Source organism: Pygocentrus nattereri, chromosome 2, assembly GCF_015220715.1.
Source record: "Pygocentrus nattereri isolate fPygNat1 chromosome 2, fPygNat1.pri, whole genome shotgun sequence".
Taxonomy (NCBI): domain Eukaryota; kingdom Metazoa; phylum Chordata; class Actinopteri; order Characiformes; family Serrasalmidae; genus Pygocentrus; species Pygocentrus nattereri.
This window is the reverse complement of record NC_051212.1, coordinates 11,444,483-11,464,261: the sequence shown is the minus strand read 5'-3', so window position 1 is coordinate 11,464,261 and position 19,779 is coordinate 11,444,483. Positions and strand designations below refer to the sequence as shown.

Genomic DNA, 19,779 nt, shown 5'->3' with positions numbered 1-19,779 from the left:
TCATGTTTATGTAATAATTCATGCAGTAGAGGGTTAAGATGTTTTGGATATTAATGCTGACCTAATTTTTTAGGGTAGGTACAAAAATATGACTGCCTTAATAATGCCGCTTAGCTTCTTTGAGCTACACTGTGTGTTTCGCTCTGACGTGCTGCTGTGAGCATGGAGAGGCAGAAGACTGAACTTTTCACACTAGCCAGCAACAGCCTCTGAGGACGTAGACAACATTCGGGCGCATATGCATGTGTGAGAGAGTCTGCAGCTGTAAAACTGTCAGTAAACAACCAAAATGTTTAGTGACGTGGGCCACAGATCAAAAACGGCACAGTAATCTGTTTTAGTGTTTTAATAGTAAAGCAACTCTAACCAAAACACTAATGGCTAAGGAACCGTCTGCTGCTCGGGTTACTGACAGTATTTATCCTTGGTTTAGCCTTTACCATAGCAGCCCCCGAGCTGGGCCTGTGTGTTCACTAGCCTGATGCTTCAGTCAAGCCTTCTGCTGAAAGATTCGAGTGTACAGGGCATACATATTCGGATGTTAAACAACAATTAGTTTTTTTTTTTGAGAGTCAGAGAAGCTGCTGTGTGTGTTCACACCCCACATTTATCTATGTGGTTGCTCTGTTTTAAATCATTTTGCACAGTAAAACATATTTGTTACTTCTGTTGTTAAATGTGGTTCCTATTGCTATTTATATAATAGGACATATGAATTTATTGTAGAAATTATGCATCTAAAACACACACACACACACACACACACACACACACGAATATATAATACAACAAGGAATTGCTATTTACTCAGACTAACGGTTACATGTTTTCCATGTGCTGGAAGCTGTGGAATGTAGCGTTCACAGGTGCCCTCGAGTGCAGTATCTGTTTCACCTGTACAGCTATTGCTGTGTTGGAGCGTGCATCTCTACAAGCTTAGCCACGATATACAGCCCAACCTAATTCATTACAATAATATAATCATTTCTTAACTAATTGCAATACCTGGAAATCACAATACTACTTTTTTTTTTTTTATCCTTGTTGTGCAGCTCTACAATGGACCAAAACATCAGGTGACCAGCGCATATTCAAGATTACACTGGCCCAGTGGGTTTTGGTTTACTGGAGGGTCTTTCATTTGATTGATGGTTTGATGGTTCCAAAGAGGGCCCAGCATTGTTGAAGCATGCCTGGCCTCTTTGGAAGAAGGTTTAGGCAGCTTTAGCCTGAGGCATCTCACAGTAGAGTTTGGTGTTGTAGCAGTCGTGTAAGTGTGAGTTTAAGCTTGAATGACCAACTAGACGACTTCTGAGTTTGAAGATGTGTGATTAGCTAAAATAAACGTGCAGAGTGAGTCTTGTGTGTAGGTGTGTGATTGAGGCTGAGATCCACTGATCCATTTCTGGCCGTTTAGCTGCAAATATAGTCAGTTTTAGATGGTGTATGATTTGTATGAGCTCAGAGAATAAAGCTTGACGTTATGTCAAAGCGATTAAAGTCAAAACTGCATGGTAGTCTAGACACTGCAAAATATCAAGCTAACAGTCTCAGGCCAAAGTGATGGGAATTGTAGGTGGATGCCAATTTCTGATATTTTTCATGTACACAAAAAAGAAGCTTTGAATAGAGTTAGCAACACATCATGAAACAAATTGATGAGGTAACTTGGTAGGAGGTGGCTTTTCCTTTCAGTTTCTTTGTTGAAGTTTTGTGGGTAAACTCGCAGACAGCCTTTACAGAAAATGAGATAATGTTGTTCCGCTCAGCAATGTTGGCTTTAAACGGTTGAAAAACAGTGGCAAGTTAGTTTAGTTTTTAATGTGAGACGAATATTCTCCTAAAGGCTTTAAATCTGAACTCTAAGCAGCCCAGAACCGTCAGTAAAACCATCATATTTAGGGACTGGCCTTTTCGCATGGGAGTGTACATATCTGCCGATTCGTAAACGATAAGCCGGGATGTCGTGATGGCGTATCGAAGATGATCGACAGAGTAACCTGATGATGATGATGCTTATACGGCGATAATCGCCGTGCTGAGAAAAAGAACTGACAGAGGACTAGAGACCTCTTCAACTCCTTGGGACCACCGGTGGTTCCAAAACACACTTTGTCATATTCTTCATAACTTTCATATTTAATAAGCTACATTCAAAAGGTGGGTGTCGTATGAGGCTGTAACTGTCTTCTTTCCAGTCAAATAGATGGGTGATGTAATTTTAAACCCTTATAATAAAAGAAGCACACAATACACAGAAACTCATTGTTTTTCTACTCAAAGTCGACCCATTTTTCCACAAATCTGGGCTATAAACTATAAACAGAGGGCGTCTCTTCAGTGATCTGCTCTGTAAAAATAATTTTTATAAAAATACAAAGAGCAAAGATTTTTCAGCAGTAAATTGTAAGCATATAGCAACATGTGTGATCATAAGACATTTGAGGGGAGCTTTAAAAAAAAAAAAAAAGAATAAATAAATAAAATTAAAATGTAAACTTATTTCATGCAGTCACTGAATAATTTGCTATATGATTCAGTCATGTAAATTCAGAGGACAAACCGAAATATACCCTGGGGAATAAGGTTAGGCAGCTTGCTAAATGATATTTAATAACGTGTATATAATGTTTTATTAACCTTACAGGAGTGCCAGGGGATTTACTTGAGAGTAAATTCCCCCTCTGTCTTTGCTGCAGGTTTCCCAGAGTGTGATTTACCATCTGAGAAAACTTTGGATGGAAATAGAGCTTTAAACTTAAGGCTGGCTATGCATGTGGGCACCATCGCAATATTCCTAGCTTTTAATTTGTCACACTTCAGTTCCGTTTGGGCATTTTTAAACGAGTCATGTTAGCTGACTTGCATGTTTTACATTATTTTGATTCCAAGTTTTGTTTCAGCTGTGTACATATTTCCAGTTGCGTGGTAACAGTTATAACATGATTATCAACCTCGATTAAATAAGTTCAGAGTTTCCTAACTAAGATTCTGTGAGATAAGAAATGTGATCAGATTTGCTATGAATTTGCGAAACTCTTGATCTTGTCAGATCTAAACTTTAGATGAAAGATAGGAAGTTTCTGTAACGCAGCCCCAGGTTTCAGTTTCAAGGTTTAAGAACTGACCAAACAAATGTAAAAAATTCATAAGTGAAATGTTCCATACAAATTCACCTCGATGCACCTCTAGCTGAAGTGACTTGGCTCATACTCTTGACTGTGATTTTTATTTATTTATTTATTTATTTTTCTCTCTCCAGGATGTATTTAGTTTTTTCCATCTGAATTTACAGGCCCAAATCGAAAGGCAAATTATTCAGTAACTGCATGAAATAAACATACATTTTTATTTAATTATTTATTTTTTGCGAAAGCTCACCTCAGATTCACAGAAAATGTGTTTTATGATCTACACGTATTGCTATATGTTTACAATTTACTGCTGAAAGCCAAACATCTTAGACACTCTTTGTATTAATTGACAAGAGTAATTTTTACAGAGTATATGACTGAAGAGACGCCATCTGGGATCCAGTTTCTAGCTTAGATTTGTGGAAAAATCGTCAACTTTCAGTAGACAAAAAAGTTCAGCTTCTTCTATTATAAGGCTTTAAAATGACATCACCCGTCTATTTGACTGGAAAGAAGAGTTACAGACTCATACGACCGCCACCTTTTGAATGTAGCTTATGGAAGTTATGAATAACTTGACGTAGTGCGTTTTGGAACCGCCGGTGGTCCCAAGGAGTTGAAGGGGTTAAATGACCAACGTTTAGTTACGTCTGTCGTTTTTTCAACTTGTAGTTTGTTAGGAATTTGCGTTTTTAATGAATGAATTTATTTTGTGATGAGGATTCCTTTGAACTTGCTTCAGACCTGATGAGGCTCAAGTCTTTTGTTAAGTAATAATTTGGTACTTGGCTCATAAAAATCTCAACAAGATTCCATTTGCTGTGCACTACTTCACCATTCTTAGATATTGGGGCACACCAGGCATCTTCATATGGGTGATTAGACTGATCAGGTAATAGCAGGGTTATCGTGTGCTACCCTCTTTTCCTGTTATTCAGAACAATGCTTTAACTCCTATAAACTATAAAAAGCCTCCAGCAGTGCAGACCGAGGCCTGGCCTACTCTGGGCCTAGATTAAACACGGCGATACTGAACGTAAGCGTTAGAAATTTTCCTGAAGAATGCAGCATTTTGTAGGGAGTGGTCTGTAGGAAAAAAGATCCCTCCATGTCTGCACACGCTTCCAGAGACAGCACACCATAAAAGGAGGTCACTCTCAAAGGAGTCCTCTTGCAGATGTAGACCACTTTAGCACATCTTTAAAGGAGCCACATTTACTTTGAAACTTCACTGAGTGGTTGTGATGATATGATGGTAATAGACCAGTTAGAGTGCTTAAATGTAGGGGTGTAAAAATGCACGTTTTCAGATTTGATTGAATTGTTGAAATGTCTTAATTCTGCAGAGCTCTAATTAAATCCTGCACAGTTGGCTCAAATGCATACGTTTTCAAACCGAACGTTTTTCAGTGTTTGCCTCACCAGCCCACTAACTAAATAAGCCGAAAAGTCACAACACCTGGAATTTGTTAGAAGCTTTTGGTTGGAAGGTGGGGGGGGGGGTGTTTGAGTGTCACCCTAACCCCTTCAAACTGAGTTACAAGGGGTAGTGGTTGAAATTTGGCCCTATGAAATGGGAACCTCAGAAAAACAAAACAAAACAAACACCTTGCTTCATTAACAGCTACTAGCGCTGCTCTGTAGTCTTCAGTGACAGAAGAGAAGGGAAAGTTCAGCTTGAGAAATAAAAATTTTAAACCTCTTTCTAAATAACGTTTCAAGCACTTTTACTGCTGTCATTATACAGGCAAACATAAACAGTTGGGCTGCGTTAGAGTCAATTTTCCACCGTCTCTGCTTTTTCCACAGTGTGATATTGTCTGAATGAAAAATCTCAGTGTCTGGATGGTTCAGATGAGTGTAAAATGCTTAATGTATTTCATGGTTTCCCCCAAACTGAATTCCCGAGCGCCTCTCCGAGAACAACAGTAAACACCTGTTTCTTTTAACATGTTAAGGGCGTGACCATAGCTTTAGAACTCTAGAAGCTCGCTCACTCACTCGCTCACGTGTTGCAGTCTACAGTATCTCCACAAGGGGGAGCCCACACATAATGCATGCATTGGCAGTACAGCTTTTGAATCAAGGTGAAACAGTTAAAACATGTTATGTTTATGTGATGTAATATGTTTTTGTTGGAGATTTTCATTAAATGCATTGTTTTAAAAAATGGCTAAAGATAAATGGGGGCTGGGGCATATAGGCAGTGATACTATTGATAATTCCTGTATTAAAACATTGTGCTAATTATTTTAGATATTGTCTCTATCCTTTCTTGTCATTCTCTTTTTCTGTCTTTTGTGTCTTTGATGGACTGAAACTGTAACGGTTGTACTTCTTGTCACACCTGATCCATGTCCTGTATATATGATGTTACTGTTTCATATGAAACTGTTCTGCTTTTTCTTCTCTCTGTCTCTGTGTCTCTGTCTCTCTTTCCTGTCTCTCGATCATCCCATCCATGTGGGTGAATGCTCCTGCAAATCCTTGGTGATTTATAGAGACTTTTGGTATGACCACTATTTCATTAGATGACCACAATGACCGAAAAGCATCCAGATTGGCTCCGTCAGTTTCTATACAGCAATTCAAAGCGAGAGATCCTCGTTATGAGCTAGCCACAAGATTGCCTGCCATTCGTTGTCACAAGTTTTATATCATTGGGTCATCTAAAGTCTGCTGTTTTATTCTGTGTGCTGTGGGTTTGTCTTTGATTATACCAATATTACTGTGATTTTGATAGAACCCTTATTGTTCATTTTAAGAGTTGCATGCGTCAACAGAGCACCTTTTCCCTCTGATATCTCCTTTTATTGAAACTGACTCCCTGAGTTTGCTGTGTAGCCTGACAAATGGAATTTGGTCCCCTGTTAATCCTGTCTGTAAGTTAAAGTGTCCAGTGTACAGTGGTACAGTTGTACTATGATACACTCACACTTGTAGATCTGTAGAAGATCTATGGTTTATGTATAAATATAAACTTCGTATAGCCCTTTATATGTAATACTGGCGATCAGCTAGCATTATGCTGACCGGCCTCTGCGAGCATTTGTTTGTTGTTGTCAGTGGTAGCAGTGGATGCTAATACGGATCTCCTGTCTTTTCTTTTCACAGTGAAAGAGTTTTTAGCCAAAGCCAAAGAAGATTTCCTACGAAAATGGGAATGTCCACCACAGGTGAGCGCCAAAAATCACTTTCTTCATATACAAGAGATATAAAATCTCCCTAATCGCCAGGATTAGCAGAATAGGGCTCTTAAGATGGCTTTACACAGTGAAACTTTCATGCAACTAGTTGCCTGCAACATAATTTCCATGCAACTTGACAGTTACACAAAGCAGTTGAAAAATAAAGTTGCAAGTTTTTATTTGTTGTGTGTACGTTAAGCCTTTGAAAGTCAACGACTTTGAGCAACCCACTTAGTACCTGTGTCCACTTCTGCTGTCAGAGGGGGGGTCTAGAGAGGAAAATCGAGTCAAAACGTGGTAACAGTGGGCAGCAATTTAAACAGCTGTCAGCTTTAAAGCCAATTTATAGTTTAGGCGACAAGCGTCGCTCAACAAAAAAAATGCCGTAGGAGAGACAGAAATGTGTGTCTGCTCGGGTGTCGGTAGACCTTGTTGTGTACGTCAGAAAATGTGAAAGGGTGCAGACGTGGTGGCGTGCCGATTGGACGGAAACTCAAAGTTCTACGTACTAGATTGTTGCCGTGGTCACCGTGTTTGGCTGTGTTTACTTTCTTGTTGCTTCACTGCTTTTAGAAACAGAACAGGCTGCCAGCTGTTCAGAACTAGAATCAGTATACGCTTATAAGATGATTTGTTTTCATTTTCAGACCTTTTTCTGTGGCTGCAGTTACTTTAAAAAGACCCAAGCAGAAATTTTTCATTTTCAACAGTTCAGTAAACCATCCTTTGTGTTTCTCTTGTGTCCCCTGATCCGGTAAAATCAGTAGTTTCCCAGCATGTCAGTCAATGTGATCATGTGATGAGTTATTTGTGTTTTTTTTATATATAGATAATCTGTTTCATGAAACTGGTTCTACAAAGTTGAGACATTTGCAACTCTTGTGGCAGAGTTTCAGATGAGTTCTGATTTAATGATCAGCAATCAAGAGACTTTGTTTATTATTTCAGTTATTAAGAATAACTTTAATGTGGAAGTTAACAAAGTTACAAATAAAATAACACTGAACACAGAAACTCTAAGCCTATGAGTTTGTTAGAAACAGTTACTTTTAGGAAATGGTTCTGTTAAGGTTGCGGATCTAAAATTTGTATAGTATTGTTTTCCTGTTTTTTCCCTCTTTAGCTACAGCAGAAAATGTGCATATGATCACTTCCAGTTGAGTTTTGATACTTTAAAGTTTGCCTAGATGTGGTGGATTTTCTTTGGTACGACAGAAGTATTGCTATGGAGAAAACTTCGACGTAATGACCGTTTCTTTGTTCCAGAGCACAACTACCCTCGACGACTTTGACAGACTGAAGACCCTCGGCACAGGCTCCTTCGGAAGAGTCATGTTGGTAAAACACAAGGGAACAGAGCAGTTTTACGCCATGAAAATCCTGGATAAACAGAAGGTGGGTTCAGGGATGCAAAGTGTATAAGATTATTATTTTACCTTTGAATTGGTTGCCAGGTGTACACATGCGCCTTCCATAGATGCATTTAAAATGACAAAGAATTGAAGTGTTGAAGCAGATTTGTTTATACAATTAGAGAGATTTTAGTTTTTTGTGAATTTTATTAGTTTTTTTTTCCTTTTTTACTGTAGATGTTTGTGGTACTACTGCTTTTTGAACCTTTTCTGCTTTTGCAGGTGGTGAAATTGAAGCAAATAGAACACACACTAAACGAGAAGAGAATATTACAAGCAGTATCGTTTCCCTTCCTCGTCAGACTGGAATATGCCTTCAAGGTACATTTAGTGTGCCCTCTAACAGTTCTCTATTGTTATTATTCAGAGAGTGAAAGGCATTATTATTATTATTATTATTATTACTGTTATTAGCAGTAGTAGTAGTAGTTCTGTCATCATTATGATGTTTCTGTTGTCCTCAGGATAATTCCAATTTGTATATGGTGATGGAGTACGTACCGGGCGGTGAGATGTTCTCACATCTAAGAAGAATTGGAAGGTTCAGGTGAGTTCAGTGCTGGAGATCACACACTGTCTGTGTTTACATGCAGAGACTTTTGCCAATCCGATTGAACACCTCAGGCTTAATCTGTAACTGGGATGTATTCATATTCTCACTCTGCTCAACAGTCTGATGGAAATGATCTGTTTACATGCTCACTACAAGTAATCTGATCCAACATTATGCGCATACGCTGAGAATCACTTAGTGTAGACGTTACCATGACAACGAGCATCACGTGAGGTCAGGTCTTAGTGAAATGAGTTTTCAGCAGGCACACTTATGTTTTTAATTGCTTTAAAAATGAAAACTTACTTCACATGTCCTTGTTAAAGAAGGCTGAGAGGAGGACGCCGTGTTCATAGACAAATATGTTGGCTGTTTGTCCCACAGCCGTCTTTTAAAGATCAGAGCATAGACCTCGTCTCCTCTGCAGACCAGTTTCTGCTCCTAGACTGTTCCGATTGAGGAACATGTTTACATGGACGTATCCTATTCTGATTGAGCTATTAGTCAGATAATTAACTGATTGTCAGGCTGCGTGTAAATGTGGCTAGTGTAAAACTGCTGTCATACCATGGATCTGATAACCATGTCTTGAAATCCCCAACCCCCCCCTCAAAGAGCGAAGTCACAGTATAACATTTATAAGCTTTTCGTAGCATCTGCAGCACCAAATTAACAACATGGAATGTAATGAAACCTCAGTCTGCAGTGAGAACGGCATTGGCAGTAAATTAGTCAAAATTACTAGGCTAAAAGATGGTTAAATGGGCAATGTGTAACTCATGCACATGCTGTCCTGATCACCTAGTGGGTGGCAATTTTTTTATTAAACTGTGTAAAAGTTCACATTTTCATCTCAGTCACAAAACTATTAACAAGCTCTAAGGTAAGGTAGACTTTATCCAGGTTACTGTAATTGCCATCACACACAACAGATTTAAAATGAGTTTATTAGGTGCACTATTAGCTTTAGCGCTACCTTTAGTTTTAGCCTATCTGAGGGTCTGGTTTTGGTGGTCTCCTCTTTATTAGATGTGCAAAAAAAAGAAAAACTTGTCTGAAATGTCTGACAGGCATCATAATGATAATGGTAAGAGAGATGGGGCAGAATTTTGCTAGCTTTGACATTGGCATCCATAGAAGGCACATGGAAGAGACCGAGGGACAAAAGTATCAATGCAACAAAAAAGATTTTGGACATTTTATTTTTTTCTATATTGTATTGAAATTGTTACACTTTTAGTATTTGAACAGTGATTCCACTCCAAAAGGGCCTCACCCAGTGCTCTTATTTACAGACGCATGTGGCTTTTGTTTTCTCTTTCCTCTGTGGAATATTTGTGCCTTTTGCTTTGTGCTTTGGCTCCCTCTGAGGCTGTGCTGTCTCCTCCGCAGTGAACCCCACGCACGGTTTTATGCAGCACAGATAGTCCTGACCTTTGAGTACCTCCACTCGCTAGACCTCATCTATAGAGACTTGAAGCCTGAAAACCTGCTCATTGACCAGCACGGATACATACAGGTAACCAGTGGCAATGGTTAGTAACGGCTATAAATACCATGTAAACTTCGATGTGCTAGGCCAAGACAACGGCCTAATAACAGCGGCCGAGATTGTTAACCTACATTTTTCTTGGTGTCCGCAGAAATATTGATGAAACCAAAGCCATAATTAGCTGCTTTTTTGGTTGCGGCACAACAGCAAACTCTGTCTCTTGAGAATAACATAGCATACAGCTTGTAATAATGTAATTATTGTTTATGAAGATAACCAAAATGAGATATATGAGGTAATTAACAGAATGATCACTTCTGTGATGACTAGCTCCACCCCTACTATATATAAAACCATGACAACTCAAGGTAAGATGGCAAGATAAACGGTTGGATGCTTAAATGGTCCTTTTTCTGGTTTAAAGGTTCTTTGATGGAAACCTTTTTTTATGTTTAACCTCTTTTTGACCAGGGTATATTTTGGTTTTCCCATCTGAATTTATCCCATCATTCACGTGATCAAATTGTAAGGCAAATTATTCAGTAACTACATGAAATAAATGTAAATTTTTATTTTATTTATTTTTAAAGCTCCCCTCAAATTGACAGGAAATGTGTTTTATGATCTACACCTATTGCTATATGCTTACAATTTACTGCTGAAAGCCAAAAATTCTTAGATGCTCTTTGTATTATTTTATAAAAATAATTTTTGCAGAGCAGATCACTGAACAGATGCCATCTGTTTATAGTTCATAGATCTGATTTGTGGAAAAATGGGTCAAATATTTTTTTATATAGCACTTTTCTTGCCAGTGGCAGCTCAAAGTGCCTTACAGACAGGTGATAAAACAGTTATAGAAGAGATTGTTAGTTTTTAATTAGAATCAGAATAAATTGAGAAGATTAAATTCCAAGATAAAGATAAACAGCACAAGACATTCAGTTTTAGTTAAATGCTAGTTTAAACAGATACGTTTTTAGGTGCTTCTTAAAAGTGAGCACTGAGCTTGACTGTCTAATAAAAGGTGGAGTTGAGTTCCAGTTTCTATGTGTAACAACTGAAAGAGGCTCTCCGAGTTTTCTGTATTTTAAAGAGGGGATCTGTAGAAGGCCACTATCTGCAGATCTTAGATTTCGTGCCGGAACATAAACAGACAGACACTCTGTGATGTAAGCAGGTGCTTTAAGGTCGTTTTGAGCTTTAAAGACCAGTAGCAGAACCTTGAAATCTATCCTGAATGATACAGGCAGCCAGCGCAGTTCTTTCAAAACAGGAGTGATGTGATCTCTTTTTTTTGTCAGGATGCGCGCTGCTTCGTTTTGTACGAGTTGTAAGGGTTGTAGTTTTCTTAGGAAATCCAGTAAGAAGAGCATTACAGTAGTCAAGGCTGCTTGTAACAAATACGTGAACAAGTTTCTCTGCGTCGCTCTGAGATAGAACAGGCTGAACTTTAGTGACATTTCTCTAATGATAAAAAGCTACTTTAGTGACCGTGTTTACATGCGGGGTAAAACAGAGCTCAGAGTCTAAGGTCACTCCCAAGTTTCGTACTTCAGGTTTGGTATATGAAGCTAAAGAACCAAGTTTCTCAATCATTTTTTTTCTGAGTTTCTGTACCAACGATCAGTAATTGATTTTCTTTTCACGATTTAATTGTAGAAAGTTTTGCGACATCACCTGAGAAATATCTAACACAGCTGGTTAGTCTGTCTACAGAGTCTTGATCTTCAGAAGGAATAGAAATGTATAACCGGGTGTCATCAGCATAGCTATGAAAATTTATACTATGCTTCCTAGTGACATCACCTTAGAGGTACCATGTACAATGAGAAAAGCAAAGGCCCTAAGACTGAACCTTGGGGGACTCCACAGTAAATGGCGAATCGTTTTGATGAATGATTGCCAAGCGAAAGCATGAACTATTACTTAAAATATGATTTAAACCATTCTAAAACTGTGCCCAAGAGGCCGGCCCTGCATTCAAGACGCTGGAATAAAATCTTGTGGTCAACGGTGGTTAAAGGCTGCACTAAGATCTAATAAAACCAGAATAGAAGGATTTTGTGCATCAGCACTCATAACATGAGTCAATGCTGTCTCTGTACTATGGTTGGAACGAAAAGCTGACTGAAACTTCTCATATAAATTGTTTGATATTAGGTACGTATTTAGTTGTTTGAAAACAACTTTTTCTAAGACTTTACTTAGAAAAGGTAGGATTGAAATTGGTCTAAAATGATTTAGTATGGAAGGATTCCTGCTACTCTCTTTTAGCAGAGGCTTCACCAGAGCAGTTTTAAAAGCATCTGGAAAAAACACCTGTTGACAGAGAAAAATGTAGAATAGTTAAAACATCATTGTGCACACAATCAAAAACCATCTTAAGGAATGACATAGGAACAGGGTCAGGATCACATGTGGATGAACTTAGTTTGTTTAAAATAGCTGTGAGCTCCTAATAGTTGATAACAGAAATAGATGTCATTACTGATGTAGGTGGCCTATCAGGAACGTTATAGGAGCTTGTTTGAGTCTGCTGAGCTACACCCTGTCAGGTCTATTTTATTTTGGTAATGAGTTGCGAACTCTTCACAGATTTTGGAAGATAAATCATCATTAAACGTTCTAGCAGACAAGTTAGGGTTAATTAGTTGGTCTATGGTGGAAAAAAGGAGTTGTGTTATTTTTGTGTCTATTGATTGCACTGGAGAGAGATGACTGTCTGGATATTTTCATAGCATTATTATAGACTGAGATCTGCTCTTTCAGGATATCATAATGTACCTGCAGTTAAGGTTTTCTCCGTAAGCGCTCTGATTTACAACAATTTAAGATTAAGATTAAGATTAAGTGACCCTTATTAGTCCCACAATGGGGAAATTTCACCTCCGCATTTAACCCATCCGTGAAGTGAAAGACCACATACACACTAGTGAGCACACACACACACACACACACACACACACACTAGGGGGCAATGAGCACACTTGCCTGGAGCAGTGGGCAGCCCAATCCGCAGCGCCCGGGGAGCAGTCCTTGCTCAAGGACACCTCAGTCAGTCAAGGTCGAACCGGCGACCTTCCGGTCGAACAAGGCTGGTTCCCTAACCTCCAGCCCATGACTTCCCCCCACTTCTCTATTTCTCTTAAGCTGGCGTATTTCTGCATTCATCCATGGATTTTTAAGAGTGCATGTGCTTTTCTTCCTTTTTATTGGGGCTTTCCAGTCATCTAGCACTTAGATTGGAGACTAGATCATTACAGGATGGAGTCTGTATCTGTATTCGCTGAACTGTTATAAACAGTTTTATACGTCTCAGTCAGTGTAGCGTTTTTCAAAGTAACTTTCAGGCACTTTCTTCTTTACTTCTAAATTAATCTGAAAGAAAATACAGAAGTGATCTGATATGAAAACATCTGAGATTTGAGACGTCTTTATGTTTAAACCTTCAGTGATGACCAGATCCAGGATGTGACCTAGCTTGTGGGTAGAGCTGGCCACGTACTGCTTCAAATCAAATGTCTCTAGAAGTCTAATGAATTCTAATGAATTACCATCTGAAGGACTATCGATATGCACATTAAAGTCCCCAGACAGAGGAATTTTATCATAGTTTGTGGACGCAACTGATAATAATTCCGCAATTCCTGACACAAATTTGTTATTTTGCTTTGGAAGTCTGTATATTACAGTTATTAACACAGGCGTATCGTTAAAAAGGTTGATTGCAACATACTCAAAAGACATGAATGCACCAAAAGAGGAATTTTTGCAGAAAAGTCCCTATTATTAATGCAGACCACTCCCCCTCCTTGTCTGCCCTGTCTTACTGTATACATAAATCTGTACTTTTCAGGAGCAGCTTCAAGTAGAGTTGCTGTGTCATCATCACTAAGCCATGTTTCTGACAGAAACATAAAATCTAGCTTATGCTCCTTAATAAGATCTCTTATCAGCGGGGTTTTGTAATTTAGTGACCTTACATTGAGTAGAGCAAGGTTTCATTTTCCGGGGCTGGTCTTTTTAAGGTCTACGCATATTAAATTAACATTTTACCGCAAATGTTTTCCTTTGATTTTTTTTATTACACAAGGTTTGATGACTCTGACGATGTTATTGGAGCAAAATCTCCCGACACAACTAGCTTTAGTGTTAAGACAGCAGAAACAGAGGAATGGTAGCAATTAAGGGAATATTGTCTGTATCATTAAAGGCACTTACCTGTCTGCTGATGCTACTACTTACCTGTCCGTTGTCTACTACAGTTAAGTCCAGTCAGGCCTGGTGTAGTACTTAAATATTCCGGGATAACAAACCTGTGGCGGCAGAATGGCGGGCGCTCCCAGAAAGCACTCCAGTTGGTCGCGTAGCCAGCGCTGTTGTTCTTACACCAGCCTTGGAGCCAGCAGTGCAGCACGTAGGGCCTGCTGAACACCTCGCTTCCTCCACGGTTGGTGGGCAGCAGTCCCGAGATGACAACCTTGGCCTTGGTTCTCTTCTTAACGGTGTCTAGAAGTAATCTAAAACACTCCTTGAGGGCTTCGCTGTGATGGGATGAGATGTCATTCACCCCTGCGTGAATTACTATGGTGACGACGTCCCCGTGTTTGCTCAGCGCGGGAATCCGCTTGGAAATATCCAAGACCCGGGCACCTGGGAAACAACAGACAGTCGAATTACTTTCAGAGCAAGTTACTTTAAGATGTCTCACTATTGAATCTCCAATTATAACAAGACACTCCTGACTCTCTCTCTGAGGCACTGAAACAGGCGACGAGCAGAGGGCTTCGAACCGGTTACCGGAGGCGAAACTCGGTGGGGGACGAATTGGTGAAAACCTCCTCTTTTCCCGGCCAGCTCTGTCTGCCTGTTTAGCAGCCCCCTGCTCAGCATCTGAGCTCACGTTCATTGGCGGCTGCCGTTTTGTCAGTGTCCAAACAGAGAAATAAGGGTTAGTTAAAACTGAAAACAAAAAAAAAATTGTAAGGGTAACACAACAAGACACAAAATAAATATGTAGATAAAGCAGGTAATTAGGAGGATTGATGGCAAGATAAAAGAGCAAAAAATAATCAGTAAACGAGCAAACCCAAACGTGCAACCTATTCAGTCAAAAATGCAGTCACCCATCCATTTGACTGGAAAGAAGACAGTTACAGCCTCATATGACACCCACCTTTTGAATGTAGCTTATGAAATATGAAAGTTATGAACAATATGACGAAACGCATTTTGGAACCACCGGTGGTCCCAAGGAGTTGACACGGGTTAAAGAAACTTTTTAAAATCATATTGGCCCTAAAAGGAATCCGCAGTTATCAAAGAACCCTATTTTACTCTTTACTAGGAGTGTCATTTTCACCTTTGGTTCATTACTTGATTATACCAGTAAAGCACTTGGATTAAGGATATTTAATGTCAAATATTAAAGTCCAGACAGCATCCATGATTTCAGATCTGGTGCTTTTGCTGTTCACATTAAAAAAAAAAAAAAAAAGGCACATAAAACAGTCGCTTCATTCTCAGGGACTAATGGCTTATGGCTGATGTGATGATGGATGTCGTCATACTGCACTGAGAGGTTCCTTCATGTGTTGAGTAACTCACAGTTCGCTTTCCTCTGATTTGATAGCACAGGTCAAACGAAAGCATCATATTTTCGACCCACTGAGATTCATTCTGCCATCACTGCAGACATTCTGGAGCTCACATTCAATACTTCAGTAACCCGTCCGAACTGCAGCTTTGTGCCTTATGTTAAGATTGTAAATCTGAATAAAAAAAATGGACAAAGCTTAGTTTACTTACAGTATCGTGCAAATGATTCAGGAAGCTATTTATCTGGGCCAGTGTTTATTAGAAAAAACACAGAATAAATATAAATAAATAAAATACTTAGCTGTTGCAGACATGCCATCAACTGGCCAACTGTATATAAAATCTAAATTTAAAAAAAGATAAAAATGAGTTGATATTACTAGAACATGTTTAAAATAATTGGCAACCTAGCATATTTAGTGTCTAACTGGTTTTACTAACTTTTAAGTACTTGAAGTCCACTGTGTGACTGGTAGTGGTTGGTTAGTGTAGTGGGTAACACCTCTGCTTTCTACGCTGTACCAGGGCAAGCACCCTACACTGTACCAATAAGAGTCCTTGGGCAAGACTCCTAACACCACCTTGGCCTACCTGTGTAAAATGATCAAATTGTAAGTCGCTCTGGATAAGAGCGTCAGCCAAATGCCATAAATGTAAATGACTCATCTATGGACATGCATATCGATTTGAGCTCAAGACATTCTCAGTCTTTAAGGACTCAGTGTGGGATCCCAGACAAAAAAAAGGTTGACTAACATCCCTAGTAATTACAGACCTTAACTTAAAGCAGTCTGCTAATCCTAGCTGTGCACTTTTGCAGAGAAAATAGATTTTGGAAATACTAGTCATATAGACATTTATGTACTAATTAAATCTACACTATGTACGTTGTGGGGATTTGGAGACCTCTGTGGTGGAATTGTGGAATTGCATATCTGGAAAAACGTTTTGTAATGTGGGCAGCGCTTCAGACCCTTTTCCCAAGTGGATGAATCTGAAGATTGAGAGCATGTTGAAAGAGAATTGAAAGGGAACTCTGTGTAAACTTGGTGGAGGAAATGTCTTCTGAGGATTTGAGTGAATTATTTTCCGCTGTCGTCGTATTTTCATCAGGATAACGTTGATTTTGTGTTTGAGACCTAGACATCGAGCTGGACCTTCTAATTGTGCCTGTGCGTGTGATGTTATTACGTAAAGACACATGACGTCGTCCAGGAAACCCCTGCAAAATCAAACGCGTCTGACTTTTAAATGATTATTTCAGGATTTACAGGGCGACTTTTTCACCACATACAGTTTCACTGCTTTCAGTTTTAACAGAAAATCTTTTAAGGGCAGCTTTACTTTGTAGATTCATTCATGTCTTCATTCTTTTAGATGATCTAACTGAAACACATTTTACGTTGCAGGTCACTGACTTTGGGTTTGCAAAAAGGGTGAAGGGCAGAACCTGGACGTTGTGCGGAACCCCAGAGTACCTGGCGCCGGAGATCATTCTCAGCAAGGTCAGACCTCCAGGCAGAATTCAACACTAGTCAGCTAAGTGCTTGTGTGGATGAACCAGTCAGATGTTCATTGGAATGTTCTTTTCTCTGTAGGGATACAACAAAGCTGTGGACTGGTGGGCACTGGGTGTGCTCATATATGAAATGGCTGCAGGCTACCCGCCGTTCTTCGCGGACCAACCCATTCAGATCTATGAGAAGATTGTGTCTGGAAAGGTATGCACAGAGATGTGTTTTCATATTTGATCTGTCTGGTCTTCTGCAGTTTAAATTGGATTTCCACAAATTATTTGAAGTCTCTGCATCGGTTAAGATGTAAACAAAGTATTTCTGAGCGGTTTGGCGTGAAATGATTCAGAATTCAGAGTCAGAATGGTTCACATTGGTGGTGATTGGTGGGGTTTGTTTAGTTATTTATTTATTTATTTATTTATTTATTTATTTATTGTGGAGGGTCACGTGCAGCACAAAATAGTCTAAGGCAAAGTTTAAGGCAAAATAGTCCACAGAAATCCCCCCCCCCCCCCCACCTTGAACTGTTTTCCCATCATTTATCCATAACACACGTCAAAGCACAGAGGACATGTTTAGGTTTATTGGTCATTTTGGATAGTAAATAGAATGGCTGTGTATTTGTTGTAGACATCACAACATCTGATTCTTTATTACACCACTGTAAAGAAATCTGATTAGGTTTCTCGACAGTGAACTGCTGAATGACTGACTGTGTGCATCTCAATGACTGAATTGTGGAGATTTTTTTTTAAGGTGGTGGAATTCCCCTTTAAAGAGCAACGATCAACTTTTCACGGCTGTTATACGCTTGAGTAATTCCATTCAACAACATCTAGATCTGGCAAATTGGCATCATACAGACCCCTTATTCTTGCTGTTGCTGAGGATTTGACGCTGATATAAACACTGCCGCCCAGTGGCGCAGCATAGTAGAGCAACCATCAGTTCCGTTCACCAGTTCCATTTTCAGCAAATGTAATAGAAATCAGCTGATGCGTCTGTTTCAGGCAGAATTGGACCATAGTTGCTGGAATTAAAAGCCAGCACTGTGTCTGATGTGAGCCATTTGTGTTGCGAGTCTATGGCTGTAGGTTCTATAGCTGAGTTCAGACTGCAAGTGAAAGTGGCCCAAATCAGATTATTTAAAAGTTTGATGGCTCATGTTAGCTTTTTATTTATTACATTATTATTTATTCCTAAACTGCACTTTTAAATATATTGGTATATATTATCACACTCAACAGTCCATCCTCTGAAACCATAGTTACAGTCCAGTGTTTCTTCTAGCACCTCACTTACCTGCCTTATTACCCCACTTATCTGACCGTTACCCCACAGATCACTTTCTTTGCCACTGTATACACCCTTTAAATGCTGCACTCAGCACTTTACCTTAAGCCTCATGCTTTGCGCATTGTAAGGTTTGCAGGTATGACTGTGTGTATGTATGAGTGATAGTAGGAACGCTTGTTTTATTTTAATTTTATTTTATGTACTACATGCAAATGTCCTGTAACTAAAACCAAATTCCTATGTTCAAGCATACCTGGCCAATAAAGCTTGATTCTGACTCTGATTTTTAAGGTAACCTGTAACTGCTACTTAGACTGAAACTTGGACACAGTTTACAAAAAAACAGTTGAAAAAAATGTGAATTTGTGAGCTGCTTGTAATTATAGAAGCTGATCAAAAAGAGAAAGAAAGCTCCTTTTCTGTTCACCTGTTGTGAAAAGCACACCAGCAAAATAACCTAAACTCTGTGCCAAAACTGCTGATGTGTATCGGATAAAGAGACTTGATCTGCGTGAAGCTCATATGACTCATTTGCCCCCCCCCCCCCCCCCCCCCCCCAAAAAATCCATGAAGTAAACCTGATTTTGAATAGCTGTTAGTTTGATCTCTCTCATTAGGAAGGACCGTGCTTATTTGTTTACACTCACCCATCCTCCAGAATTGGATGTGGTGTAACCATAGTAACGGGCACTTGACTTTGCAATGATGACGTTGCCATTACCGCACATAAAATGAGGATGAAGACTAAGTTGGATTGAACTAAAAATCTTACGACCTTTGTCTAAGCAGTCAGAGTGGAATTCATATGTGAAAGAGGTCAAAATCTGAATTGAAACTGTTAAATAAGACACACAGATCTGTGCCACAGAAAGTTGTTGAATTTGAGCCAGTGTTACCTACGGTGTGAATGTAGTGTAAATCTTTAGAAATGTTCATGTTATATAAAGTTTGCATTATTTAGCATAAGAAATCTCTTGCCATCTTGGAAGAAAGACGCCAGCCTTTGGGATAAAAAAAAAAAAAGTGTGGTAGTCTAAAGAAATGGCAGCGCTAGGAAAGGTTTCGTTTAAAAATGAAAAACCATTCAATTAATCAGGTTCATGTATCATCAATTTTCGTGTCTGGCGTCTCTCCCATAGGTACGATTTCCGTCCCACTTTAGTTCAGATTTGAAAGACCTGCTGAGGAATTTGCTTCAGGTGGACTTGACGAAACGGTACGGCAACCTCAAGAACGGCGTCAACGATATTAAAAACCACAAATGGTTTGCTACAACAGATTGGATCGCCATCTACGAGAGGAAGGTAGGACCTGCGTTATCTTTCTCAAACGTGCCATTTCTGAGTGAGCCAGTGTTAGGTAGGTGAGGGTGGGTGGAGTGAAGTTATATTATTGCTTCATATTATATTTCCCTGCCCACTGATGCACAGTGACATAATCAAAGCTGTGAAACGTTGTGGAAAAACATGATTTTTTTTTTCCATGATTTTCCTGAAAAGTCAATGATGCCTCATTCTTTCCGTTTGCCACTTGTCTGTGTCTGGTCGCACTAGAATTCCAGTAGTGCTGATCAGAGAATTTCTTCT

The 19,779-nt window shown here is 39.3% G+C and overlaps 1 protein-coding gene across 4 annotated transcripts in view; it reads left to right on the top strand.

The window, feature by feature from the left end:
- Nucleotides 1-19,779, top strand: part of prkacbb (protein kinase, cAMP-dependent, catalytic, beta b) — a 30,869-nt gene that overhangs the window by 6,896 nt on the left and 4,194 nt on the right. The window contains exons 2-10 of one of the 4 annotated variants that reach the window (XM_017682660.2): nucleotides 5,636-5,644; nucleotides 6,249-6,310; nucleotides 7,589-7,717; nucleotides 7,957-8,055; nucleotides 8,199-8,281; nucleotides 9,680-9,806; nucleotides 16,790-16,885; nucleotides 16,979-17,101; nucleotides 19,333-19,497. In XM_017682660.2, the coding sequence (XP_017538149.1) occupies nucleotides 5,636-5,644; nucleotides 6,249-6,310; nucleotides 7,589-7,717; nucleotides 7,957-8,055; nucleotides 8,199-8,281; nucleotides 9,680-9,806; nucleotides 16,790-16,885; nucleotides 16,979-17,101; nucleotides 19,333-19,497 (893 nt within the window). Of the gene's footprint in view, nucleotides 1-5,054; nucleotides 5,222-5,635; nucleotides 5,645-6,248; nucleotides 6,311-7,588; nucleotides 7,718-7,956; nucleotides 8,056-8,198; nucleotides 8,282-9,679; nucleotides 9,807-16,789; nucleotides 16,886-16,978; nucleotides 17,102-19,332; nucleotides 19,498-19,779 lie in introns of those variants that run through there. The other 3 variants (XM_037531107.1, XM_017682662.2, XM_017682661.2) reach the window with 3 other exon arrangements.